Source organism: Lissotriton vulgaris, chromosome 8 (genome assembly GCF_964263255.1).
Source record: "Lissotriton vulgaris chromosome 8, aLisVul1.2, whole genome shotgun sequence".
NCBI classification, from domain to species: Eukaryota; Metazoa; Chordata; class Amphibia; order Caudata; family Salamandridae; genus Lissotriton; species Lissotriton vulgaris.
Window position 1 is genome coordinate 1,461,622,863 of NC_141696.1, and position 25,542 is coordinate 1,461,648,404.

Below are 25,542 nucleotides of genomic sequence, written 5' to 3' on the forward strand. Positions count from 1 at the left end.
CAGTTCAGACATGGCTATATGCAAATCAGTCTGACCCTGTGCCTCATGGGAACAGTCCAGCCCGAACTGCCAAGCCATGTCTTCCCTGGACCGGAAACAAGCTTCCGAGGACCGGTTTCTGGCATTCCAGCCGTCTTCAGCCCGGCTTGCTTGAATCCAGTGGCAAAGTGAGCAAGGGACTCACGTCTGAGCATACTCTGCCACACTTATGGCGGCCAAAAGCGGTACAAAAGGGGGTGATTTGCATATAGCAATGTCTGAACTGGGGTGGCAGAGTGGGCTAAAGAAAGGTGAGCGCAGAACTGATTCATTGAGTACTGTCTTTGAAGATTTTTGTGTGTTAAGAGAGCATACCATTTCTGATTACATTGACTGTACCCCTAATTAATGTCAGCTCTACCTGACAGAACCATTTTTCTTTAATCGTTTAATTACCCAGGTTCTGAGGGACACAGGATCACCCCGTTTTTTTAACTAAATATCTTGCTTGGACCTTTTCCAGATAACATTGTACATCTTCACCCAATTCAGCTCTCTGAGGTGCAGGTACATTTAGAGCACTATCCAGTTTCAAATAAATAAGAAAACAACAGATTTTATCAGTGCCAGGAGCCGCTATTTATTCTGCTAGTCCAGCTGTCTGAAGAGAACCCCACCAGAGCGCGTTGACATTAAATATATCACCAAACATCCTCCTTCACTTGACCTGACAGTGTCAGACTGTTTCAGACATAGTCTCTCTAAGTGTTGTGTTCCACAGCAATCCAGTGATCACAATACCAAGCAGGCTCAAAGAGTAATTAACAGGGTTGCCAAATGACATGCCACATTATTTTCATGGTGCGATGGGGGCTCTTTTAGGAGCTTAAAATCATCAATCTATCTTCAGTGATGTTTTTATTACCGCTCACTGGGTTCTAGAACAGATCTGGGACTGTTTGTTCTAGGACAGCCTGAGAACATGTCACAAAGTTAAAATATTGTCCCTGGCGCCATTATAAAATGCAGACCGGTCTCAAACTGGAGACCACTTAGTCGCGTCCAACTACTGTAGGGATGGGGTCAGCCCAGTACGATGGAAAACCACATCTGCCCCTCTCCACACAAAACGTAAATCGGTACAAAATGCTCGCGAATTACAAAGTGGCTTTAGGACTGGGTTTGAAACGTATACACTCTACATAATAGAAAGTAGAAAACACGTGAAAAAACGAACTACCATAAAAGTCTTTACATTTTACAGTCGTGGTGTCCAAAAACATCTGGCACCTGGCCATTTGGACTAGTTGCTGTGAGTAGACGAAGGCCACATGCTGTGCTCAGAGCCAGCTGTGCATGGACTAAGGCCGCACACGCAGGATGCTGTGTCCACAACTTAGAGACAGAGTCCCAAGGCCACGTGCAGCAGTCTCACTGAAGACTCTGCCGAGTCCCGCAAGCCACACGATCATCGACTCCTGTCAGCACCCGTAACCCCATTGAGGACGGCACGTACTAGCATTCCTGGGACCATCGTGTTCCCCTTGCTTAGCAGACTTGCTGTTGCGGTCCTGTGTTAATCATTCAACCTTGGCGACACGCCTAGTGCAAATATCACTACGTATGATAAGGCATGAATTTTGATTGTCCTGATGATGATCCCGTAATGCCCTAAGGGGATTGAAACGTCGTCGACACTTGACACTGGATGATTTGATTTGATTACTACTTAAATCACAACAGTGTACCTGTGCAAATATATGTCTGCCAAATTTTGGAATGTATGCAGACTGCTTGCTCTTGCCTCATTCATGTTCATTTGCGTCACAACTGTCTCTGATACAGTAGTAGGACACTGGTTGTGTCCCACTTTTTGATATTGTATTTAATTGATTGGCAAAATTCTACTATTGTGTTATTAAACTCTGTCCGGCTGGACAGTTTATATAGACTTCATTTGTTGTTCTATATTCATTCCAAGTTATCAACTATTTGTTGGGGACCAAAGTGTCCACAACTTAGAGCCAGAGTCCCAAGGCCACGTGCAGCAGTCTTTGAGGGCATCGGGCCGGGGCACAGGGCATGACCAGACGCCGCCTCATAGGAAGCAGTGACAAAGGTGCTGGGCACAGGGCATGACCAGAGACAAAGAAATGCACCACATTCTATAGCAAAGAGCCAAAGCCATCTCCAGTGCATCCTGGAGGCACATGTACCAGGCGCAGAGGTGGGCAGAAGGTCATACTCTGCTTCCAATGCCAGCTAGACAAGGCGGTTAGAGACATGGGCATGGAGGATGAGGCTGGGTGCAGGGGATGTTGTGAGTGGACACAAGCGAATGTGCAGTGGGTCATAACACTGGCGTGGAGCCAAAGTATAACTTTAGGAGCAAAACAAAATCATCAAAATGTTTGTCAAAAGGAGAAATTATGGTTGTCTACTCACAAGCGAAAATGTTATAGTTACTACACAAATTGTACTAATCATTGAAATACACTACTTATGGTGAGCAATGCAACAATAACCCCCTCCAGTGTAGTGCCCCATACCATATTCTACTGTGCTTCATTTGTAAAAAAAAAAAATAAGTGCCAGGGGGTCTCAGCAGCTTGCACACACATTGCCCCTGCCAGCACTGCCAATGGTAGTAACAACACACCTCCAACCCATCACACTACTACAAGTGTGACAATTCAGACTATTCCAAGCCCCCAAAGTTATAAGAATGGCTTGGGCGGCACGTATTAGTATTTTATTTATATGTATTGATTTAATAATTGACTGCTGTTGAGGGCATCTCGATATTAGTCCGACAGCGCCACCTTGTGGCAGACTGTCAAAAGCACCTGTGTTGACAATTAAGTGCCCTTACCGAGCACAGGAAACCACCAGCTCAAATTAAGCACTGATATTTTAACTACTTAGGCTCAGCTGGTGAGTTAGTTGACCAGTCTGTTGGTTACTCAGTGAGTCAGTTGGTTAACCAGTTGTACAACAGATAGTAACTTGGCTAGTTCTCTAGCTGGAACATTGGTTGATGACTGCAATTACTCCACATCTGAAGTGTTAGTTAGTCAAGTAGCTCTTACTTGTTATCAGGAAGGTCGATGACAGTATGGAAGAAGGTTCCAGGAACGGGGCCAATTTCCGGCAAACTGTTCTCCCGCCTCTCTTTGCGGGCCGGATGAGTTGCAGCGAGGCTGCGTGCCTGAGCTTCTTCTAGGCTCACTAGCTTCATTGGCGTAGACATGGACGGCAGGGTCATGCACTTCACGATGGGTTTGCAATCTGTGTACAAAAGAAGCAAGGGAAGAAGTTTGAGAAAATGTAACAATTTTGTGCAAAATGTTTAAAACAAGCATTTTGGGCTAAAACCAGAGTTGTCTTTCAAATAACCAGGCAGAGATATAAAACAGACCAAATAAAGAGAGGTTTCTGTTGATTCTAGGAGCTGACACTTGCTGATATGATTACAGTAAAAAAAAAAAATACTAGTGAAGAAAATCTCCAAAGTAAGGAAGAAGTAACTCCCCTTGTGAAGGTGGTCTGCTGCTCCTATTATATGTGCTTGTGGAGTTAAGTCTTTGGTGCACATCACATGAGCCAATATTGAACCGTAGAGACTGTATATAGTAAAATGAAAAGTAGATGTCAGGCCAAACATGTTATCCATGTCAGGACCTCCCCCTTCTTGGCAACAACAATCTCAGTTTCACGCGTTGCAAAGCGCTTTGTGTTGTCATCATTCTAAAAGGAGAAAGTCTGTGAATGATGTCTGTTGGACCTAGCCCTTTTTGAAGGGTCACCCCCGGCCTTTTGCCTTATGTTGCTGCTCTCGTATTTGTTGGCATTAGGACTTTGTGCACTTTTTCTCTGCTAACCAGTGGTAACATGGTCGGACCACGAGCTGATCAGGTTCTCCTGGTCATTGGGCAGAGCCACGGGGATGGAGAATTCTCCCCCACTTGCGCACTCCCAGAGGATCAACTTAGTTTCTCTGTCAGAATCCTTATCTCAAAATCGTCCGATTTTGACTTCGGAGATTGGTGTGGCAGTTAGTACTTTTAATACATGGATGGAACAGGGGTCAGCGGCCTCTATTTACAATGGCGGTATTCGCAGGCTACGGTCCACCCCCTCCAAACCATGGTTTTCCCATACCCTACGGGAACTGAAACTTGGATGTAAGAAACTCGAACGGGGGTGGCGACAAGCCTACCTTCCTGAGGTAAAGAATGAGTTGCGCGCTGCCCAAAAGGAATATTATGCTGCAATTAGATCAGCCAAGAGTAGCTACTATGCAGGGAGAATTGAAAAAGCAAACAACAATAGTAAAGACATTTTTTCTATGGTTCAGAGCTTTGTATCACCATGTGCGGCACAACCTATGCTGCCCTCTTCGGATCACTAGTGTGAAGAGCTCTCCTCATTCTTCACTGATAAAATTGCTAAGATACAAGAGGACTTGCGAGCAGTCTGTGACGGATCCAAGTCCTTTTCAGCACTACCCCCTCTTTCTGGGCCTAAACCAGCTGAGCAGTTTACTGTCTTCTCCCCCTCCACCGAGTCCAATATTCTAGCAGTTTTGGAGGCTCTGAAGTCAGGATCCCCTTTGGACCCATGCCCAGCCAGGGTCCTTGGGGGGGTGGTGGATACGGTATGTAAAGAGGTCACCCAGATTGTTAATCTCTCCTTCGCCTCTGCAACTGTCCCGCCATGCTGGAAGCAAGCCAAACTTTTGCCGCTACTAAAAAAGACTGGATTGGATCCGGCCGCTCCATCCAGCTATCGGCCTATCTCACTGTTGCCAGCTTTGGCTAAAGTCTGTGAAAAGATTGCTTTCAGATCGTTAGACCGTTTTATTGAGTCATCTCAGGCTCTGCACTGGTTGAGATGTCGGAGGCGATTCGGGAGTGCCTAGATGGAGGTGGCAGAGCGGTTCTGATTTTACTAGACCTCTCTGCCGCCTTCGATACGGTGCCCCATTCCCTACTCCTCACCAGATTGGCTGCCGTCGGCATCTCTGGATTAGCTCTTGATTGGCTGACGTTATTCCTGGACGACAGGACGCAACAGGTCTGGATGCCACCCCATGCCTCCTTGCCTAAGAAACTTATTACTGGTGTCCCACAGGGGTCTACCCTGAGCCCCCTTCTTTTTAATATATATTTGACGCCTTTGATTTATTTGGCCGAACAGTTGGGGGCTAAAATAATGGCGTATGCAGACGACAACCAGCTCTTGTTCACCTGGCCAAAGGATAATTTGGACACGTCGACTGTCCGGCTTTGCCTTTCATCTGTCTTTCGCTGGCTAGCACTTGCTCAGCTCAAGTGCAATAATGACAAGTCCGAAGTTCTCTTTTATGGTTCCTTTCCGGATAACTTTAGAAACCTCATATGGCCACCTGATCTGCCTTGTCCCAATTCCATGGGCGGCCCTGCCAGGAATCTGGGGGTTTGGTTTGGGAGTGATCTCAAGTTTGAGGACCAGATCAAAAAACTTACGGGTGTGTGTTTTGCTACTCTCAAAGCCTTACGTAGGTTTTTTCCACTTCTTCCGAGAGAGGCCAAAGAGACTGTGTCACGTGCCTTAATCCTTTCCAGGTGTATATATAGGGGTGTTTACCCAAACATAGTCACCGGGACCTGGGTTATATAGGTACTGAGAAGAAGGGGTCCCAGCGTGAGTGTAACAAAGTATATACAATTCAATTTTTTTTTTACAGAGACAATGAATGCATCCACATTGTTTTATTCACAATGGGACTAAGTATATTAAATATACTCAACATTGATTACATATCATAATCGGTTGTATAAATGTAAATGTACAGGAATTTAGATAGCGCAAATCACCGAGCGGTTTCTAAGTGCTTGCTTAGGGAACCTGTCCTGGTATTCCCCTGTGAGATAACCCCGGCAGGGTATCCGCAAGGTGAAAGCCAGGCATCCCGCCGCGAGGGGCCATTGTGGAGTTTAAGCAAGCTATTGCCCAGAGTGTGAACTCGTGAATCGAGTAGGCACCGGAGCGAGAATTGTCGAGTCCATGGACATTTTAGGACTCAAGACCCCGCCGAGCCGGGAATTGAACCCTGGTCCCGGGCTGACCTCTGCTTCCAGGTCTGCCTCCTCTAACCAGTGAGCCACACTTCTCCAGTATTGCCCCAGGGGGGAGGAGGAAGTGATTGGGTGAGGATGGTGAGATGGGAGGGAATTAGTGACAGTAAAATCAGCCAATTAACAAAAATGCATTGGTGAGTTAATTTCTATACACAGAACATAAGACCGTTGGTTCGATACTTAAATCAAAAAATATCATACTCCACAAAATACATTAAATGTAAAAATATTGGCGTGAAGTTGACAACCAAACAGGTTATTGTATGTTTGAATTGTATATACTTTGTTACACTCATGCTGGGACCCCTTCTTCTTAATCCTTTCCAGGCTTGACTACGCGAATGCCCTGTTTAGTGGCTTACCGGCGTATTTGATCCAACGGCTTCAAGTTATTCAAAATGCAGCTGTGAGACTTCTGTTTAAACTGCCCACGAGGTCTAGCGTTCGCCCTCACATACGCAGCCTCCATTGGCTTCCAGTGGCGCATCGGATCATGTTTAAAACTCTGGTTTTCTCCTTCCGTGCAATCCATCAGCTCGGACCTGTGTATCTGAGGAAACGGTTTTCCCTGTATGCTCCGAAGCGCTGTCTTCGCTCGGCTAATCAGTGCCTAATGACCGTGCCTAGATTTAAGCTTTCCAGAGTTGGAGGCCAGTCCATTTCTGTTAGGGCTGCTAGGGTTTGGAACGCCCTTCCATTACATCTTAAAGCTGCCCAGTCCACCGCCGCCTTTAAGAAAGGGCTGAAAACCCATCTGTTTATTATGAACATATAACTGCTTGCCCCCCTCCCCTCGCTATCTCTGCCACCTCTCCCTTCGCGCCAGGATACATATTAGTAACAGAGGGTGTTATAAAAGTTTTTATAACATAACATAACATAACATAAAGTGCATGTGCTCGCTCCCTAAAACATGGTTCAATCAACATATACATGATCGGTCCATTTAACTTACATGTACGTCCCTAGTATATGGAAGTGTCTGTACCCAGGGCCTGTAAAATAAATGCTATCAGTGGACAGCAGTACCCATTGTGCCACCCACTAAAGTAGCACTGTAAAGCATGCCTCAGGCCTGCCACTGCAGCCTGTGGTGCAGTTTTAAACTACTGTTTTGATCTGGCAAAATGGACAAAGGTAGGCTCTAGAGGCTCATAGGGCAGGGTGCATTGCATTTAAAAAGTAGGTCATTTAAGTTTAAGTTGTTTTTCACTGTTGGAAGGTCCATCTTTATCATTCTCTTTAGGTTAGTTTATTACATTTAATAAGTGCTAACCTTAGATTGGAAGCAGATTAGAAGATATGCTGTTTACACTCAAATGAATAGTAACTTAAAACCCTCTGATAATTTTGGAAATGCCTTTTCAAAAAATTCTGTATTTTCCTTTCCTGTCCTCTCAAACTGTGCCTTATGCTAGTGTCCAGGGTCACATGACGATGAATGGGTCTGCTGCTGGAGTTTCTGTATTGCTTCCAGACAGTAACACAAAAGGGTCTTAGGTGTGGATAGGATGCAACATGCTGACAGGGTGATTGGGGAGGATCTGTATCCAGCCCCACTTACCCTGCAAAGCTTTTCCTCCCGTACACACAAAGGAACCTGAAATCAGGCCTGCCCAGCATTTTGTCACCCCAGACCGTTGGGAGCCTTGACAGGGGAGGCACTTTCCAGAACCAGATGTGGAGGGTAGGACAGGGATTCCCCCACACACAGGCTGGTACCAAGTATACATTTTGGACCTCCAGAGACACTCATCAGTACACTCCTGGACCTGTAAAAGTCCCAGAAGGAGTGCCCTGCTGCCAGAGGATGGCTCTGCTACTTTGGACCTGCTTGCCTTCATCCTATGCTAACCAGAGTGACTTCAAGGGTCAAATGGCTGACCTCCTGTGTGAGCTACAGTGATACAACAAGCATTAGAGGCCTTCCTGCAATAGCGCTGCTGACCTCCTGCTATTGGACCTGTCTGGACCTGGAACTGGACCTGCCTGAGCCCTGATGGTGGGTGCTGGAGTGAGTCCTGATCCTCAAGAGGTGCCTCTGGGGTACTGGTCCCTTGGCTGGAAACAGAGTGTAATCCTCCTAAAAGAAAAGCTGAAAATCCCAAAGTTTGGGCTCCTCAAGATCACGAAAGGGCCCTTCACGCAAACACTTTGCTGCCTGCGACAACTGCTAATGCTAAGCTACGGCAAGACCTGGTCTTCGCGCTATAGGCTCTGCCAGCAACGGCCAGCAAATCATTAGCCGCACTTTGTGCTACAGCAGAGACGGCCAGTGGTGATCACCAGTGTGAAGCTATAGCAAAGAGCGTTCGTGACGCACCACCGGCTCTTCAAGCTACAGCAACAATCACCTGCGACACTCTACCTGCTCCTCGTGGCCACCTCCACCGCAAATGGAACTCTTCATGCCCGACTTAGAAGGTAACTCTTCAGCGGGACAGGCCTGATCCCGACATCCAACCCATGCTACATCGCATTCAGCCTAAACGTGCGACTTTCTCCCGGCCTCGCATGACCAGATAACCTCGAGTGAACAATTGTGCTTTTAGTCACTATTTTTACCCAAAACTTTGAAATTGTGTACCTCAAGGTTCTATTTATTGGATTTTTGTTGTTCTGGTATGACTTTATTTATTAAAATGTACTCTATTTTTCATGATTGTTTGGAATTTGTCTTGTTTTGTGTTTTCATTTTGTTACTGTTTGTGTGCTGCATAAATACATTACAGATTGTGTCTAAGTTAAGCCTGACTGCTTTTGTGCCAAACTATCAGAAGGTTAAGCTCTGGGCAACTTGATGACTTTAGTGGTTCATCCTGACAAAGCTTGTGGTTACCTCATTAGGGGTTCCACCCCTCTCAACCAATAACCTAATGTCTTACAATGTCCTAGTAGGTCTCAAGACGAAAGCAGACATCATCAAGCAAAGGAACATTCTGGAATGTCTATTTTTAGTGCTGAAGATTTTTGAATGAAATGCGATACTTTGCAAGAATGACAACTCACAGTTTGAGTAACATCGAGATTTTAAGCCGCAGACTTCCTCTTGTTTATGGCATTTCGTTGTGAACTGGATACACTTGTATATTCGCGTCTCAGAAGAATTGGGTTTGAATGGCGGTTCCAATTAAAAAAGTGTACAAATTCAAGGTTGCACCAGCTGTCTCAGTAAATTTGCACACTATGTAACAATATTTGTGTCAGCACAGGTGGTATCTGTAAGAAGCTCTGCATTGTAGGATTATGCAAGTTTTTTCTAAATGCATTCCTTTGTAACTGTTTCTCTGCGCCTAATATAGATTTGGTTCAATTCTTGTGAACAATGTACAACCGCAGTAAATGTATGAAATCCTTTGTTCAGAACCCTATAAAAGTGTGTTCTTATGCATGCATAATAGAGCCTTACCCCATGTACCACCGGAGGTCGGTCCATGCAGGATCACTCTCCCATTTAATGCTTTGTATTTTTCTGACCTGAACTTTACTGACTTCTTTAATTTACTTCTGTACTTTAACTGAGTTTTGCACTCTGATTTATTGACTAATTGATTTGACTATTCCAATTGAATTCCGTATGACTAAATTCTGAAAATAAAACCTTCAACCCCTCCTGTGCTCATGACGAGCTCAGCTCGTCATGAGCCACGGCGCTCCGATGCTCATGACGAGCCCGTTAAATGGAACGCTTGCATGCTGGGCTGATTCCCCTGCTTTGCTGAGCATTCCATTGGAACGGGCGTGGTCATGACGAGCTCAGCTCGGGCGCTCGACCTCGGACCTGGGGATCTGGGTTCGAGTCTCGGTAACGATGCCAAAAAACCTCCTGTGATTCTGGGAAAATCACTTAATCTCCCTGTGCCTAAAAAATGAACGTGTGTCCTCATGTAACGTAACTGGTGCTATGAAAAGCGCTCTGATACCTGATTCGGTTCGGGTCTAGTTCGCGCTATGTAAAACTCTGCAAAAAAAACAACAACAACAAAAGGCGGTGATAATTTCCTATCGCCCCCCCCCCCTCCCCCCTTGATAATATGCCCCTCTATTTGTAAATCAAAAGTACGGACACAGAAGTTTACTTGACTATTTGGTTTTAATGCATCAGTAATGAATGTAAAGTTAGGGAACAGAAGACGGACACTCTACTTCTGTGATTCACGGAAAACTTTAGCCAGATCCGGGCTAGACAAAGTTAAAGGGGAATGCACTAGTTGTAAAACAAAGAAACTAGTCTGATCTAGTAACCGGTTGGTTTATAGCAGGAGCAGCAAGAGAGTGGGAGGGGCAACAATGTGGTGCCATGTTGCCTATTGGTGGAGACTGGCAATGTTGATCAGCGCTACAGTAGAGGGTACATCCTGAACAAGGTATATGTCCACTGCTGAAGCAGAACAGTGAAGGAAAGAATGAAGTATTGCCAAGATTAAGTTTAGCAATATTTAGCTACAGAAAAAAAAGACTAGTGCAAGCTCCTGGAGAACAGGAGTGACCGAGGTGAAGTTACTAATTCAAACTCTAGCAGCTTCTGGAACTGCCCGCTAGCCAACCAGGTAATGGACACAGAAGCAACAGCAAGCTGCAGGTGCTGGCAAGACCACCAGATAAAAAAATAGCAGAAATCTAACAGCTCAGCCTTTGACTACTTTGAAGAGTAGCCAGCTGGTGCACTCTGTGACAACCCACACATATGACTGCCTCATGTTGGAAACACTGGCAACAAGCATTGGCAAAGCCAATAGGTCTGGCATTGGCAGGCTGCTTTGACAGTTATTTAAAAAATAAAATACTATGCACGACAAAAATGAAAATAAAGACAACATGCCACCACCTAAACATGGCTGGCATATGTTTGCAATAAAAATGCTACATCTGAAAAATATTTAGTGATGCGGCTGCTGTAGCAAACATTTTTGTCATACGACAAGCTTTCAAGCTGCTCAGGGCACTTTGCTAATATTATTGTTTGCAGTGGAGACAAGAAAAAATAACAGTCTAGCCTAGCACCCAAATCATTGGCAGCTAGAATTACAATGCCACTTAAGCACTCTATACCAGAACATTTTAAAAGCAGATGTAACTGAGCAGCCAACCTGCATACAAAAGAAATAGACGGTATTTAATATTAAAATATAAATTAATTTAAAAAGTACACTTTGAACTAGCTTTGTCACTGAAGAGAAAGCAACTATTTTTAAGCAGTTGTGATTAATGTGCACATGTTTTGTGCAGTCACTCCGTGTGAAAGGAGTCAGGGGATAAAGTGGGCTGACTCAGTGTTTCATGCTCAATGCTGAGGTGGACGCAAACAAAACGTGAATATCAGGGTAATCCATCAATGTATGAAAGCAGATGATGAAAAGCCCTTCTATTTATGAATTTTATTTATTACATGTTTGAAATATAAACAATAGTCTTGCGAGACAACTAAAGTGGTCTCAAAAGCCAGACCTAAAAATGAATTAGGGCCCGATTCACAGAATGAACTTAAGACTCAATCCTAAACTTACTACTATTTTGGTATTCACAGACTGCACTTACTACTTTTGGCATGCACAGAATGAACTTACTACTTTTGGCATGCACAGAATGAACTTACTACTTTTGGTATTCACAGAAGTTAGGATTTTGTCTTAAGTTTGTCTTCAGACAAACTTAAGACAGACTTAAGACAAAATCCTAACTTCTGTGAATACCAAAAGTAGTAAGTTCATTCTGTGAATACCAAAATAGTAGTAAGTTTAGGATTGAGTCTTAAGTTCATTCTGTGAATCGGGCCCACAGTGATTGAGTATGTAAGCAATCACATTGGTATAATGCCCTTAATGAGTATAACAGCATGCGTGCATCATTCCAAACCCATCGGCCTAGATTAATGGCATGTTCAACTATGAAGGCTATTTGGACAAATATTGAGCTGCAATAGTAAAGCATCCTCCGCAGCACCTACCGCTACATCACCATGGTAACTACATTTACTATTCTTCTTTCAACATCTACTAACCTACCTTACCACAGGATGTAGTTGTTACATCAGCGCTTAATTTGCAATAAAATAAGTGCCAGGGCCCTCATCAGGAGACTACTACAGCTTGCACCACCCATTGCATGTGCCAGCGCTGCCAGTGACAGTACCAACACAACTACTAAACATCGCATCACTACAAGTGAGACAATTCAGGCTATTCCAGGCCCCCAGAGCTTTAACAATAGTGGATGGTTGGTATTAGTCCTTTTTCATGTATAGTTAATTATTAAACAACTGTTGTTTTTCAAATCTTTAAATTACACAAACAGCTCCACCATGTGGCAGGGTGTTAGGTGCTGGTGCCGAGCACCAGAGACCACTGGCTCAAATTTAGCACTGGGTTACATCCTTTAGTGAAATGCAATATTACTGCCATGTGATAAATGCAAGTGATAGAGAGAGGGTACAATAATATGACCATCTTTCTTTGTTCTTTAAAGCAGTTGGAGGTATCTGCTGTCATTCGACGCATACTACTGGAGTAGAAAAAAAGTGGAGCATAATCTAATGAAAGTTTTCTTTGTCCGGTGACACATATTTCAGTAATTGACATCTCACCACTGCTAACTGAATGCACTTTGCACCTTTAAAAGACTGACTACACAGCACATGGCTGACTTAGATCAGTACTGTGCTGTGTAGATAATCTGTTAAAAGTGAACTAGCGATGAAAGATATTCCACATACATTAAAATCAGAGAAAGAAATCTTTATCAGAAAAGCAACGCAAAAATATTTTTGAATTTATGTTGTTAGAACTATCAAACAGTTTGCAATCAGCACAAAATATATAAACAACTGTAAGCGGGCGTTTGTGGGAACGTTTTATGTGTATTTTCAGCAGTACAAATAGTTTTGATTGAAAGTTCTTTTACAGAGATTGAGAAAGGGCCTCTTACTTGCATGTTGTATTCACCAAAGTTCTTCTGAAATCAGAGGTGTCTCTTTAGCATGTAAGCAAAGGCACAGTAATGAATAATCCACTTAACCCAGATAATGCTTTAGTTGTACCACAACATTTTCAAAACATTTTGACCTTGTACAGCTGTGCACTGCCATTGTGTATTGTGTGAAGATAAACTGCAGCTTTCTTTGATGTGCCTTCTGCAAACAGTGCACTGCTCTGTGCTGGCAGGCATCAGTCTTTGCTGTGCTAATTGTTACAGGGCACGTGGTCTCTTCCTAGAGTTCTCCCTTGATGCTGCAGATTCAGTAAATAGCACTGCAGCTGCTTCTCACTGAAACAACTTCATGCGCCGCAGGCGAGAGAGCAGATTCCTAAAGGTATTCCTGGGCCAAAGTCAAATGAGTAGGCCTGCACGGTGAGCTTTGCTCCGTTCACGGAGTTTGCAGAGTTTTCCGCACTCTGCAGAGTACGCAGAGTTCTGAAAAAACTCCACTTTGCAAAGTGGAGTGAAGTTTTTTCCTCGCTCGCCGTTGTGCTGGGAAGCGCAAGCGAGGTAAATCCAACTATAGACTACTTCCCAGCAGGATTACTCAACGCGGGCAGTCTCAGATAGTTGCGACCGCTTGTGTTGAGAAACTATCCATTCGCGTTGAGGAAACTGGCGCTCAAGTAGAACACCTACTTGAGTGGCAGAAAGACGCAGCGCCCTCTTCACTGCGCATTGTGCTGTTTGTGCTGATTTTACAGAGCGGAACAAACACTCTGTGAAGTACGGCAGAGTTTTTTGGTCACCACTGCGAACTCCACCCAGGACTACATCAAATGAGCAGGTCGATCGAGGTGAGATGCTGACTATGTCTCGTGGGATAACCAGGCTCACGTGCCCTAGGGTCCATGGCTAAGACATAGGTATGAATAAACCCCTCTGGACCGTAGATCCAATTTTTGTTTCGTATAGCACCACCCATCCAGCGCTGGACATTCACCCTGCTCCTCTCTGAACATCAAAAGTAGGAAATATGACAGTTTGGTTGAGGCTATCTGGTGAGTTCTCTCAATGTGGTTTCTCTCGTTGTGTTTGGAGTTGAGTGTCACCCTTAGCTACAAGCTGGCTTAAACACTTGGCCAATCATCATGGACCTTTTATAGAAGAGCAAGTGGCTAGACTGTGTCATGGCCCTGAGAAGTCTAGTGATTGGCAAGCATCTAGTTTTCAAATTCTGCAAGTTTCTTAGCATTATGCCACTAATTCCATCTGATCGGCCTTAATTCAGTCTAATGTTGTACCAAATAGTTTGCACACTAAAAAGAAAAGTCCAAGCCATTTCTACAGGATACTTATTACACAGGCTCCCACTCAAAAGTAGGATTGACCTCAATGCACTTTTAATGACCTTTCTATGCCTATGTGGTTGACCCACGTTGATCAGCAATTCAAAATGTAACCATAGCCTCATGCCAGGCCTGTGCATTTCATTGACCAGTAGCCGCTGAAACAGAACTGTGAGTGTTGATATAGAATTATAGAAGGCACCCAGATTTAAGCCACTCCTACAAATAAAAACTTGCTGTTTGCTAACCTTACACTTATCCTAGAAGGTGGTTAAACCTCTGCTCTTTCAGTGGCCTCAATGACTATTTCTACATTAACCGACTCAACCAGTGTCCTCCTCCTTAGACCGGATCAAGAATGCAGCATCGCACATAACAAGTCATAAACATGGAGTATCTTCTGATCGGCCCACAGGAAGGGGCGGTGGAGCAATCATTACACAACCTACCATAGAATATGCCTGAGGAGTCCATCCAGAAACTGCTTGGAGCGACCCAAGGGAGCCACCTATGGGAGTGAACATTATTTACCCGGACACAGTGTATGCTGTTGTAATTGAGGTTCATTGATTATTGGACCAGCCACGGTATATGCTTGCGATGTAGGAGAAAGCTACTTATAGAGATGCAGCCTAAGAGCAACTACAGGAATTGACATTCAGAAGGAGGCAACCCACAGGAACAGGACATTATACAACCAGCCATGATACATTCTCCAAGGCGGCTAGAAAGAGTGGCAGGGAGCAACACATAAGAATGGACATTCCATCGCCAGCGATGGTATGGATTCTGGTGGGTCCACAGGGTGACAAAGGACCAAACTTTAGCTGACCAGCTGTAGTAAAGGCCAGAGGAGCTCACCCAGTTGTGGCATGGAGCAACCTATAGGAATGGTTCTTATACAATCGGTCATGGTGCGTGCTCTGTGGAGTACACAAAGTGGCTGCAGGGAGAAACCTTTTGGAAGAGGAAATGATGCAACCAGTCATGTTATGAGCCCTGAGGAGTCCACGAAGAGAGTCATGGCGCAACCCACAGCCATGCCATGTGGTCCTGGGAGTCCCTTTGGGGGTGGCAGAGCAGACCCCCAACACAACGGGCCCAATTCACAGAATGAACTTAAGACTCAATCCTAAACTTACTGCTATTTTGGTATTCACAGATTGCACTTACTACTTTTGGCATTCACAGAATGCACTTACTACTTTTGGCATTCACAGAATGAACTTACTAGTTTTGGTATTCACAGAAGGTAGGATTTTGTCTTAAGTTTGTCTTAAGACAAACTTAAGACAGACTTAAGACAACATCCTAACTTAAGTCTGTCTTAAGTCTGTCTTAAGTTTGTCTTAAGACAAACTTAAGACGAAATCCTAACTTCTGTGAATACCAAAAGTGTATATTCGCTCAGAAGACCGTAAAGGTGTGGCATCAGAGCAAATCATCGGATTGGACAGTTTACACACTAGCCACAGCATATGGTCTATGAGGTCAGCCCTGGATAGAAACAGAGCTATATATAGGACTGGGCATTATCCAACCATACAAAATACAACCTGTGCGGAGCGCACTCAAGAGTGGCAGAAGAGCAACCAAAGGAATCAACTGATCCCACAAGCCAAGGAAGACAGAGGCCATGTGGATATAATTGCAACTCAGGACTGGTCCAGTGACAGCAACACTGTGACCTCTTGGCAGAAAACCTGCAAGGTGTATAGGCTTCTAACTCACAAGATATTTAGGAGCTTACTTCAATGCCAGCATTTTGGAACAAGGAAGCAAGATTTCAAGTGAGAAACAGAGAATACAATTTTTCAGACTAATATTTTAAGAGGAAGATAGTACAAAAATATTCATATTATTTCAAATATTTGATTTAGAAGTAGCGGAGACCCACTTCATGAGATCAGACAGCTGTAGGAAGAAGATTTTGATTGTTCCAGGAATTACTCTAGTATGAGATGGTGTACTAGGACAACTCTGTGTGGAGGTCAGGTCCACAGAAACTTGGATTTTGTAATTCGGGGACAAGGGAGACATTGGAATTGGGACAGCACTTTGTGTTATATTCACATTTCTGAATTACTCAATTGCAGGTATGTATAAGTTAAGTCACGTGGGAGAAAGTGACTCTTTCAGAATCACATGTTTTGGTCAAATGGTGAACTGAGAAGACTCAAGACAATCCCACTCCACCCTAATAAAACTTGTCATTAAATTATTTTTGCATTTGAACCAAGTGCTTTAAATAACTTCACCTGTCAACAATTGCCCAAAGATTATTAAGGGAAGAATACCTTAATACGGAATGTAGTAGAAAATGTGTTTTGTGCATAGTGCATCCTTTTTGCCACACACACTCTTGTGTGCAGAAGAACTCTACCCAGGGGCCACGTCCAAAGCTGCACCTAAACCCTTTGTGTTGCCATGCTTAATAACAGATCGGAAGAAAGGCATTTCTTTTGGAGCTGATGTATGAGGAGGGCAGATTACTTGTCTTTGCAGATGTTTGCAGGAATATAGGAATGAAGGAATATAATGTTTTGTTATGCTTGGCTCTGGTAGAGAGCCTCTGTCCTTCATATCAGTTTCTGGAGCTGATAACTCAAAGCTATGATATAGCACACTCAATAACAAAACTGGTTCCCCACTGTTGTGATGTCATTAGGGCCTTCGAGGCCAGGTGATAGGCCTCTCCGAGAGCCTGTCGGTGCAGCGCTGCTTGTCTGTTTTTAATGGAAGCAGAAAGCACAGCTGCACGAGGAGGAAGGAAGGCAAGGAAGGTGGTGCTATTGGTAAAGGGTGGCAGGTAAGTATTTTTTCTTTACATTTGGGACAGGGAGGAGAGGCCATGTATATATGGCGCCCCATTACTCCTCTGCCGCGGTCTAATAGTTGAAAGCAGGGGCAAATGCTTTTGTGGGACCGGACATAACATAAAACTATAGATGGGTAAAATGTAAAGATGTTTTTCATCTCGGGGTTCTTAGGGCAGAGGGCTTCAGTCGGTGGGGCACAGCCCCCAGGGGGGCCTTGGAGTTCTGGGAAGGGGGGCACGCATTCCCCAGCCTCACTTGTGCGTGGAATCCCAAACCTTTGCTTTCGTATTGGAAAAGGACAACTGTCCCTGGACGGTTAATTTAGATCGTTAAAATGATTCAGCCGAAGTTTCATTAATTGAGTATCCTGTGCTGTTAAAAGCTTTCGTGCCACGGTGCCTGCTTGCCTGAATGAAATGCAAATTAGTTAATCAGCACGTGTAAATGATGCTTGGGAGCCGTTGATCGAATCACCCAAACTTTGTGATGACAAAGATTTGATTTTTTTAGCAGTAGTTAACAACTGATCTGTGAAGTGCTTTCTTTTAATTGTAATTGTATTTACACAGCCCTTAGTAACCCAAAGGAGGTGCTGAAGGGACAGTCAAGTAAAAAAAGAAATGTCATTATATACGCTCTGGTATTACTAAAATCTACATTTTGAAGCACCATTTTATTGTAAAACTACTTACACATTTTGTAGCAGTCTACCTTATTCTGTATGTAATGCAAGTATGACGGTTAATCAACAGGGAGGGATGAGGAATTTGTGTGTCCGTTTCTTTCCCCAAGATAATATGTACTTTTAATCAACAAATTTGGACACTTGTAACACTGCTCGACCTTTGGTTCAGTGTGAATAAGGAAAACCTCAAAGAAGTCAATGTTAGATGGAATTGTGGTATATATGTTTCATCCGCCCCACATTGACATTCAGGCAGTTATCATAGGGTTATTCCTATTTGTGTGTACTGCTTGCCTCATCCAGAGGCACCTCCAGTCTTGAGTGCAGTGTTCAGAGACAAAAAGGATTTCCCCACAGAGAAGGGAGAAGAAAAGGTAATAAAGAGTTCTTTAAAAAATGAGAAAAATGCCTTATAGTTTTATTTCAGGGCAAGTTTCCATTGGTTAAGATGGTTGATATACTAGGTATAGGCCAAGTTACTGGGCCATGTAGTATTGCAAGGAAGAAGTCGTCGACATGTTTCAGCTCCCTGGGCCAGAAGGTCTATGGAGCTTTCGTCAGGACTTACAAACATGAAATAGACATAAAGTTTACTCATAAAATTCTACTCACACTACTTGTGCGGTAATCCATTTCTCATAATAATTTTATAAGGAGTATGCTCTTCACAATCTGCTGTGTAAGAGTACACCGCATTCAACGGGGGACTGCTACTTGCTGCCGGGGGCAGAGTCAGCACAAGGCTATAACGTAGCTTCCACGCGGCTCTGCGCTTTCAAGTAGCGGTCCCCCGTTGAATGCGGTGTACTCTTACACAGCAGATTGTGAAGAGCATACTCCTCATAAAATTATTATGAGAAATGGATTACCGCACAAGTAGTGTGAGTAGAATTTTATGTGTAAACTTTATGTCTATTTCATGTTTGTAAGTCCTGACGAAAGCTCCATAGACCTTCTGGCCCAGGGAGCTGAAACATGTCGACAACTTCTTCCTTGCAATACTACATGGCCCAGTAACTTGGCCTATACCTAGTATATCAACCATCTTAACCAATGGAAACTTGCCCTGAAATAAAACTATAAGGCATTTTTCTCATTTTTTAAAGAACTCTTTATTACCTTTTCTTCTCCCTTCTCTGTGGGGAAATCCTTTTTGTCTCTGGACACTGCACTCGAGACTGGAGGTGCCTCTGGATGAGGCAAGCAGTACACACAAATAGGAATAACCCTATGATAACTGCCTGAATATCAATGTGGGGCGGATGAAACATATATACTGCAATTCCATCTAACATTGACTTCTTTGAGGTTTTCCTTATTCACACTGAACCAAAGGTCGAGCAGTGTTACAAGTGTCCAATTTTGTTGATTAAAAGTGTAATGCAAGTATAACAACGACTTGCATATTCTCAGTGCTTTCTATCAAACGCTGTGACCTCGTAGCACTGAAAATACACAAGTCACTATTCTCCACTGCAGCAGCCAAGATTTCATTCTGTGGCTCTCTGGTTATAAACTGACCTATACTGTGCATTAACTAACAGAGGTTTCATAATGTACTACAGTGCATTTCCCACTGAGTCACAACTTTTCAAATGCATTTTTCATGTAAGCTGCCCGTTATTTTATATATGGCTATCTGATGGTTAAATACCTAAACAACTTACAGAATATTTTGGGGCTTATTTATGAGAGGCTTGCGTCACCGGAGCATCACTGTTTTTGGAGCGCCGACCGTGCAAGTGTCTCAACCATACCTATAGGTGGCGCAAAGTCACTCTGCATGGATGTGCTTGGCCCCATAGATATGGAGTAAGGCAAAGCAGCGCAAGTCACTGCGTTGCCGTACTCTCCATCAAGGAGGCGTACCATTTGCGTTGCATGGGGGTTCCCACGCAAAACCCATGGATTTTGATGCTACCCAAGATTTATAAAATAACGTAAACTTGGGGCAGTGCCAAAACCTTACAGCTCCATAATGGAGGTGTAACGAGGAGAAATGTTTTCATTTTGCCTCGATTTTTCCTTCTTTCCATGTATGCTGCGGTCTGCAGCTCACACAGAAAGAGGGAAACACCTCTCAGTATTGTTTTTGTGAAGGAAAGTGCTCCTTCCTGCACAAAAACAATCCTGCCTCTGTTGGTGCTAGGCAGCAATTTGTGCGCCAACGCACGGTGAAAGAGCAGAAATGCACAGTGTCATACATACGGTGCATTCCTGCCCTTTCACATTGGCATAGGGCAGCCCAGCAAGAAGACTTGCGGCGCTGCCCAATGCCAATGTCTCATAAATTAGGCCCTTTGTTTTTAGCTACACATTTGACCACGCCCCCACGCTGACTGACCTTAGGTTTCCAAACACTCTTTATTATTATTTACTCACCGTAAAAAATTAATTGCTGTGGGAATTGGAGGCATTTATGGTTGTCAATAGGTATTGATGATGAGAAGGATCAGGTTCTAGAACTTTTTGTCAGGAGGGGGTCCTCACGTCTAATGCTTTTTGACAAGGTGTTCTCGGCAGCATAAAGTTTGAAGACCTCTGTCTTAGGGACATCATAGACAAATCGAGCATCTCTCTCTTTGTCTATTTGAAGTGACTCAGAACCCTTTGGTGAACAATATCCCCGTAATTCACTGTTACCCATCTATAATTATATATATCGAAGGCAAAGATAGCGGCAATCTTATGTGCAGGTCTTATGTATGACCTTACAGGGTATACCTAAAAAGAATCAGGAATGCAATAACATGTCCCAGGAGTGGAATAGGAAGGGGCACCTATATACACGTGTGGAGGGAGTGTGAATATTGCCATCAAGTGAGAGAAGGTACCGAATTGATGGGATGGCAAACTTCATTAGTCTCCCAGGGTGTGCCTCCTGGGGCTCAAACCTAGCAAAAAGAACAGGAAACATGTTGTTAAGTTGATAGCTTTGGGGCTGAAGCTTACAACAAGGTAAATAGCTATGAACTGGAAGAACAGAGCAGCGCGTACGCTGGAGATGTGCACAGCGCACATGATGAAATGCGTGACAGTTCGAAAACACACAAAATTCCCTAACACATTAGTTACGCTTTTTAGGTAAAGTGTGATTTGATGTTTTCTTGCGTGATTTCTTCACACATGCACATACTTGAGATAACAAAAAAAAGCTCAGATGCTGACAGGAGACTGGTTCAAGCAAAAAATGCCTCTTGGAGAACTATTTTTTACGGAAACAAGTCTCTCGTGTGAAAAAATTATGCAAACTGCGTAACCGGATATTTAAATGTATTCCCGAAACTATGTGTAAAGTCAGTTTCGCAGTGTAATTAACATTTCTCCCATGTCTATTTGGGATGAGGCCGCAGGCATTGGAGTACTGATTAGATGATAAGCTCCCGTGAAAGCAGAGATGAACCCAATCTATACAAGGACATTATTGCGTCTGCGTATATATATATATATATATATATATATATATATATATATATATATATATATATATATATATATATATATATATATATATATATGTGACCAAGCTCCTTTGTGGAGCGAAACGCGTCATGGAAAGACACAAGACACTTGTCTCTTGATGCCAAATAAACTAGCTACACTGCTTGCACCTTGATCCTGAGTGGTGGTCCGTGATTTCGAGGAGTTTCAAAGAGGTCTGCACCTGTATTTCGTCCGTCACGCATTTGGCGGTCAGGAGCCTGTAGTAAACGATAATAGGCAGGATACCAGCAATCAGTGAAGTTCAGCGTAGTAGTTTATTTGTACAGACGATAAGAGCAATCCTCTTCCCAGCTGACCCAACGCGTAACTGACACACGTTAGAATCATGAGGGAAGGCAAGAGCAGAGAACACCCTAACACTCTGGAACATTAAATAGGAAAGGACAAAAAGGAAGGGCTAACCCCCAAGGGATGAAATACAGATAAGCTAAATTACAACACATCTTGGGCCAGATGTAGGTAAATGAGATTTACCGATTTTTAATTACCGAATTTTACCGATTCGGTAATTAAAAATCGGTAAATCTGAGGGGTGGATATGTAGGAACATCCAGATGTTCCTTTTACCGAATCAGTAAATATCTGTATTTACCGATTCGGTAAATACCGACCGGTAATGCCCCATTCATTCCTATGGGCTTTGAAGCACATAGGAATGAATGGGGCATTACCGGTCGGTATTTACCGAATCGGTAAATACCGATTCTGACAAGGGTGCAGGGGGTGCCACTTTGACACCCTCTAGCACCCCCAAAAAAGGTTCGGGGGCCATGTGGCAGGCATACCTGCCCTAAGGGCAGGTCTGCCTGTCATATGGCACAGGTGTGCATGCACACATGTGCATGCACACCAGAATCGGTATTTTACCATCAAATAGTATTTGATGGTAAAATACCGATTCTGTAATGCTTGTGGGACTCAGAAGAGTCCCACCTACATATCAATTTTACCGAATCGGAAGAAATACCGATTCGGTATTTTACAGAATCGGTAAATTTACCGATCGGTAAATTTACCGATTCTGTAAAATACAGGGCCCTACATCTCAAATTGCATTTACCGGTCGGTAACGGCCGAATTCGGCCGTTACCGACCGGTAAATGCCTACCTACATCTGGCCCCTTATCCCTTTAAACAATGCAACAAATAAATAACAATGAAGAATTACAATAACAGTAAAGTAAGACATATAGAAAGAAAGTAAGCTCAACACAGATAATCATTCAAATAAGGAGGAGGCCGACGAGCTCTAGGGGCCCTTACGACAGAAGGTGAGAAAACATCAGCAGGTAAAGAAACGACCTGTTGGAACACATTAGAAGCATCACCACCACCTTCTTCCCTAGGAACAACAGAAGGACTAGAAGGCACCTCTTCAAAAGAAGACAACATGTAACCCGAAGTGGAAGGTAATTCTGAATCACAAGAATCAGAAACAAGAGAACCACCACCCAAGGAAACAGAACTAGAAGATAAACCACACTTCTGAAATAAAGCCACATTCCGAAGGTTCCATTTCTCACCATTCTCAAGAACAACATAATCAGGAAAAGAAAGCTTAACTTTATAAGGACCTCTAAACTTGTTCAAGCCTTTACTCACTCTGCCAGGTTTAACCTTGACAAGGTCACCACAGGAAATTTTCCGCACAGCGACATCAGGTTGAGACAGACCATAACGTCCCAAAGACTTCTTCTTCAACCAGGAAGGATTCAATTTAGAACCCGGGCGCCTACCCCTCATCAACTCAAAAGGAGAATTGCCATTAGTCTGATGAGGAGTAGACCGATACGCCCAAACCATATCACGAACAGCATCGTGAGAAAACCCACCAGAAGCCAAAGACATCTGAATAATACCCTTGATAAGTCTACTAGCCTCTTACAAACACCATTGGCACGGGGATTGTATAGCGAAGTTCGAAATACAGATAAGCTAAATTACAACAGAGCCTGTTGCATGTATATATATATATATATATATATATATATATATATATATATATATATATATATATATATATATATATAGATATATATATATATATATCTATATCTATATATATATATACATATATATATATATATACATATGTATACATATATATATATATGTGTGTATATATATATATATATATATATATATATATATATATATATATATATATGTGTGTGTGTATATATATATATATATATATATATATATATATATATATATATATATATATAATTTGAATAGGATGTCGAGTGACCCTGGCGCAAATTGTATTTTGATGGTAATCTATCCCATTTGTTTATTTATTTATTTATTTATTTATTTAAACTTATAAGGCGCACAGCTACCCATAGGGCCATACTTAACCAGAACTACGTAATTGTAAGGGCATGGGTGAGGTAATGTGTTAACTGCATCTGTATTTTGCATGTCTTGTTTTTAAAATGCAGAAAATAATTCTGCAGAAATAATATGAAAAAAGAAATAATTTCAAGCCATCTTAGTTTCCACTAGAGGGCGCACGGTGCACATATATCACCTGCTGGGGTGCGCACTTTTACAGAACGCTCTTTGGAAATGGCTCAGTTGTAAAACACCTCTCCTTGGGCAGGTGCACCAGCTGGCTGGCACCGGAAGCCGCTGGCACCGGAAGCCACTGGCACGGCGACGGCGCTACAATAGCCGTAATGCAAGCAAGGACTGTGGGAATCCCTGCCACCCGCGTGGGTAGAAGAGGTTGCCATCAATACGGAACGATGGGACGCCTAGGTGTCACTGTACTTTCTGCACTCGAGAGGTCAGGTCAAGAGAAATAGTGTTTACATTGCAGATGCAACAGTTCCTCCAGGACATATGACGGAAACCAAGCAGAAAATCTCGTAGTTTCTTCGGGCTTGTTCGTAGTATTTGAATGTGTCGGGGCACATTGTTCACTGCTTGATGTGAGCATCACATGTATTATTAGTAGTCAACGTTTGAGAAACTGTAAGCTGCAAATAACAACTGTAGTGAAACATTATGTCCCTGAGGGTAAACTTTCAATGTAAAAAATCCTTAACAGAAACGTCACGACTGTCACCTAATAAATACCATGTAAAATGTACACAGCTGTAGCACTACGAAGGACAAACAGGGCCAACAAATAAACACAAACCAAAGTATTCTCAAGTAACCAGAAAATAAATCAGTAATTTCACGACAATAAAGCAAGTACAGGCCAGGAATGTAAACAACAAAGTCAACAGGACTTGTTTTTAAGCACTGGGGTGGGTGGTCTGGGGTTTGACCTCTGCCCAGGTCTGTCATCAGTCTCCTGGCGGGGACCTGGCTATCCATAGTGCAGCAGGTGCAGTGGCACAGTGGTCCAAGGGTGGGACGGGGGCCCGAGCACACCGACCACTTCCTTGCTTAGATTAGAGCCCACAGCACTCTTGTTCTGACACTGTCTCCAGGCTGTCAGTTTCAGGGTGGAGGAGGCAGTATACCCCCAGCTGGGTGGATGGATCCGGGGCCAGACTGGCCGTTGCGGGCACTGACAGTCCGATTCACAGAATGAATTTAAGACTCAATCCTAAACTTACTACTATTTTGGTATTCACAGAATACGCTTACTACTTTTGGCATTCACAGAATGCACTTACTACTTTTGGTATTCACAGAATGCACTTACTACTTTTGGTATTCACAGAATGAACTTACTACTTTTGGTATACACAGAATATGCTTACTACTTTTGGTATTCACAGAATGCACTTACTACTTTTGGTATTCACCGAATGCACTTACTACTTTTGGCATTCACAGAATACGCTTACTACTTTTGGTATTCACAGAATGCACTTACTACTTTTGGTATTCACAGAATGAACTTACTACTTTTGGTATTCACAGAATACGCTTACTACTTTTGGTATTCACAGAATGCACTTACTACTTTTGGTATTCACAGAATGCACTTACTACTTTTGGTATTCACAGAATGAACTTACTACTTTTGGTATTCACAGAAGTTAGGATTTTGTCTTTAGTTTGTCTTAAGACAAACTTAAGACAGACTTAAGCCAGACTTAAGTTAGAATGTTGTCTTAAGTTTGTCTTAAGTTTGTCTTAAGACAAACTTAAGACAAAATCCTAACTTCTGTGAATACCAAAAGTAGTAAATGCAATCTGTGAAT

General features: G+C 43.1%; 1 protein-coding gene across 1 annotated transcript in view; it reads right to left on the reverse strand.

Annotated features, from left to right (window-relative positions):
- Positions 1 to 25,542, reverse strand: part of ARHGAP31 (Rho GTPase activating protein 31) — a 529,489-nt gene that overhangs the window by 78,244 nt on the left and 425,703 nt on the right. The window contains exon 7 of the mRNA XM_086935536.1: positions 3,069 to 3,267. Coding sequence (XP_086791662.1) covers positions 3,069 to 3,267 — 199 coding nt within the window. The remainder of the gene's footprint in view (positions 1 to 3,068; positions 3,268 to 25,542) is intronic.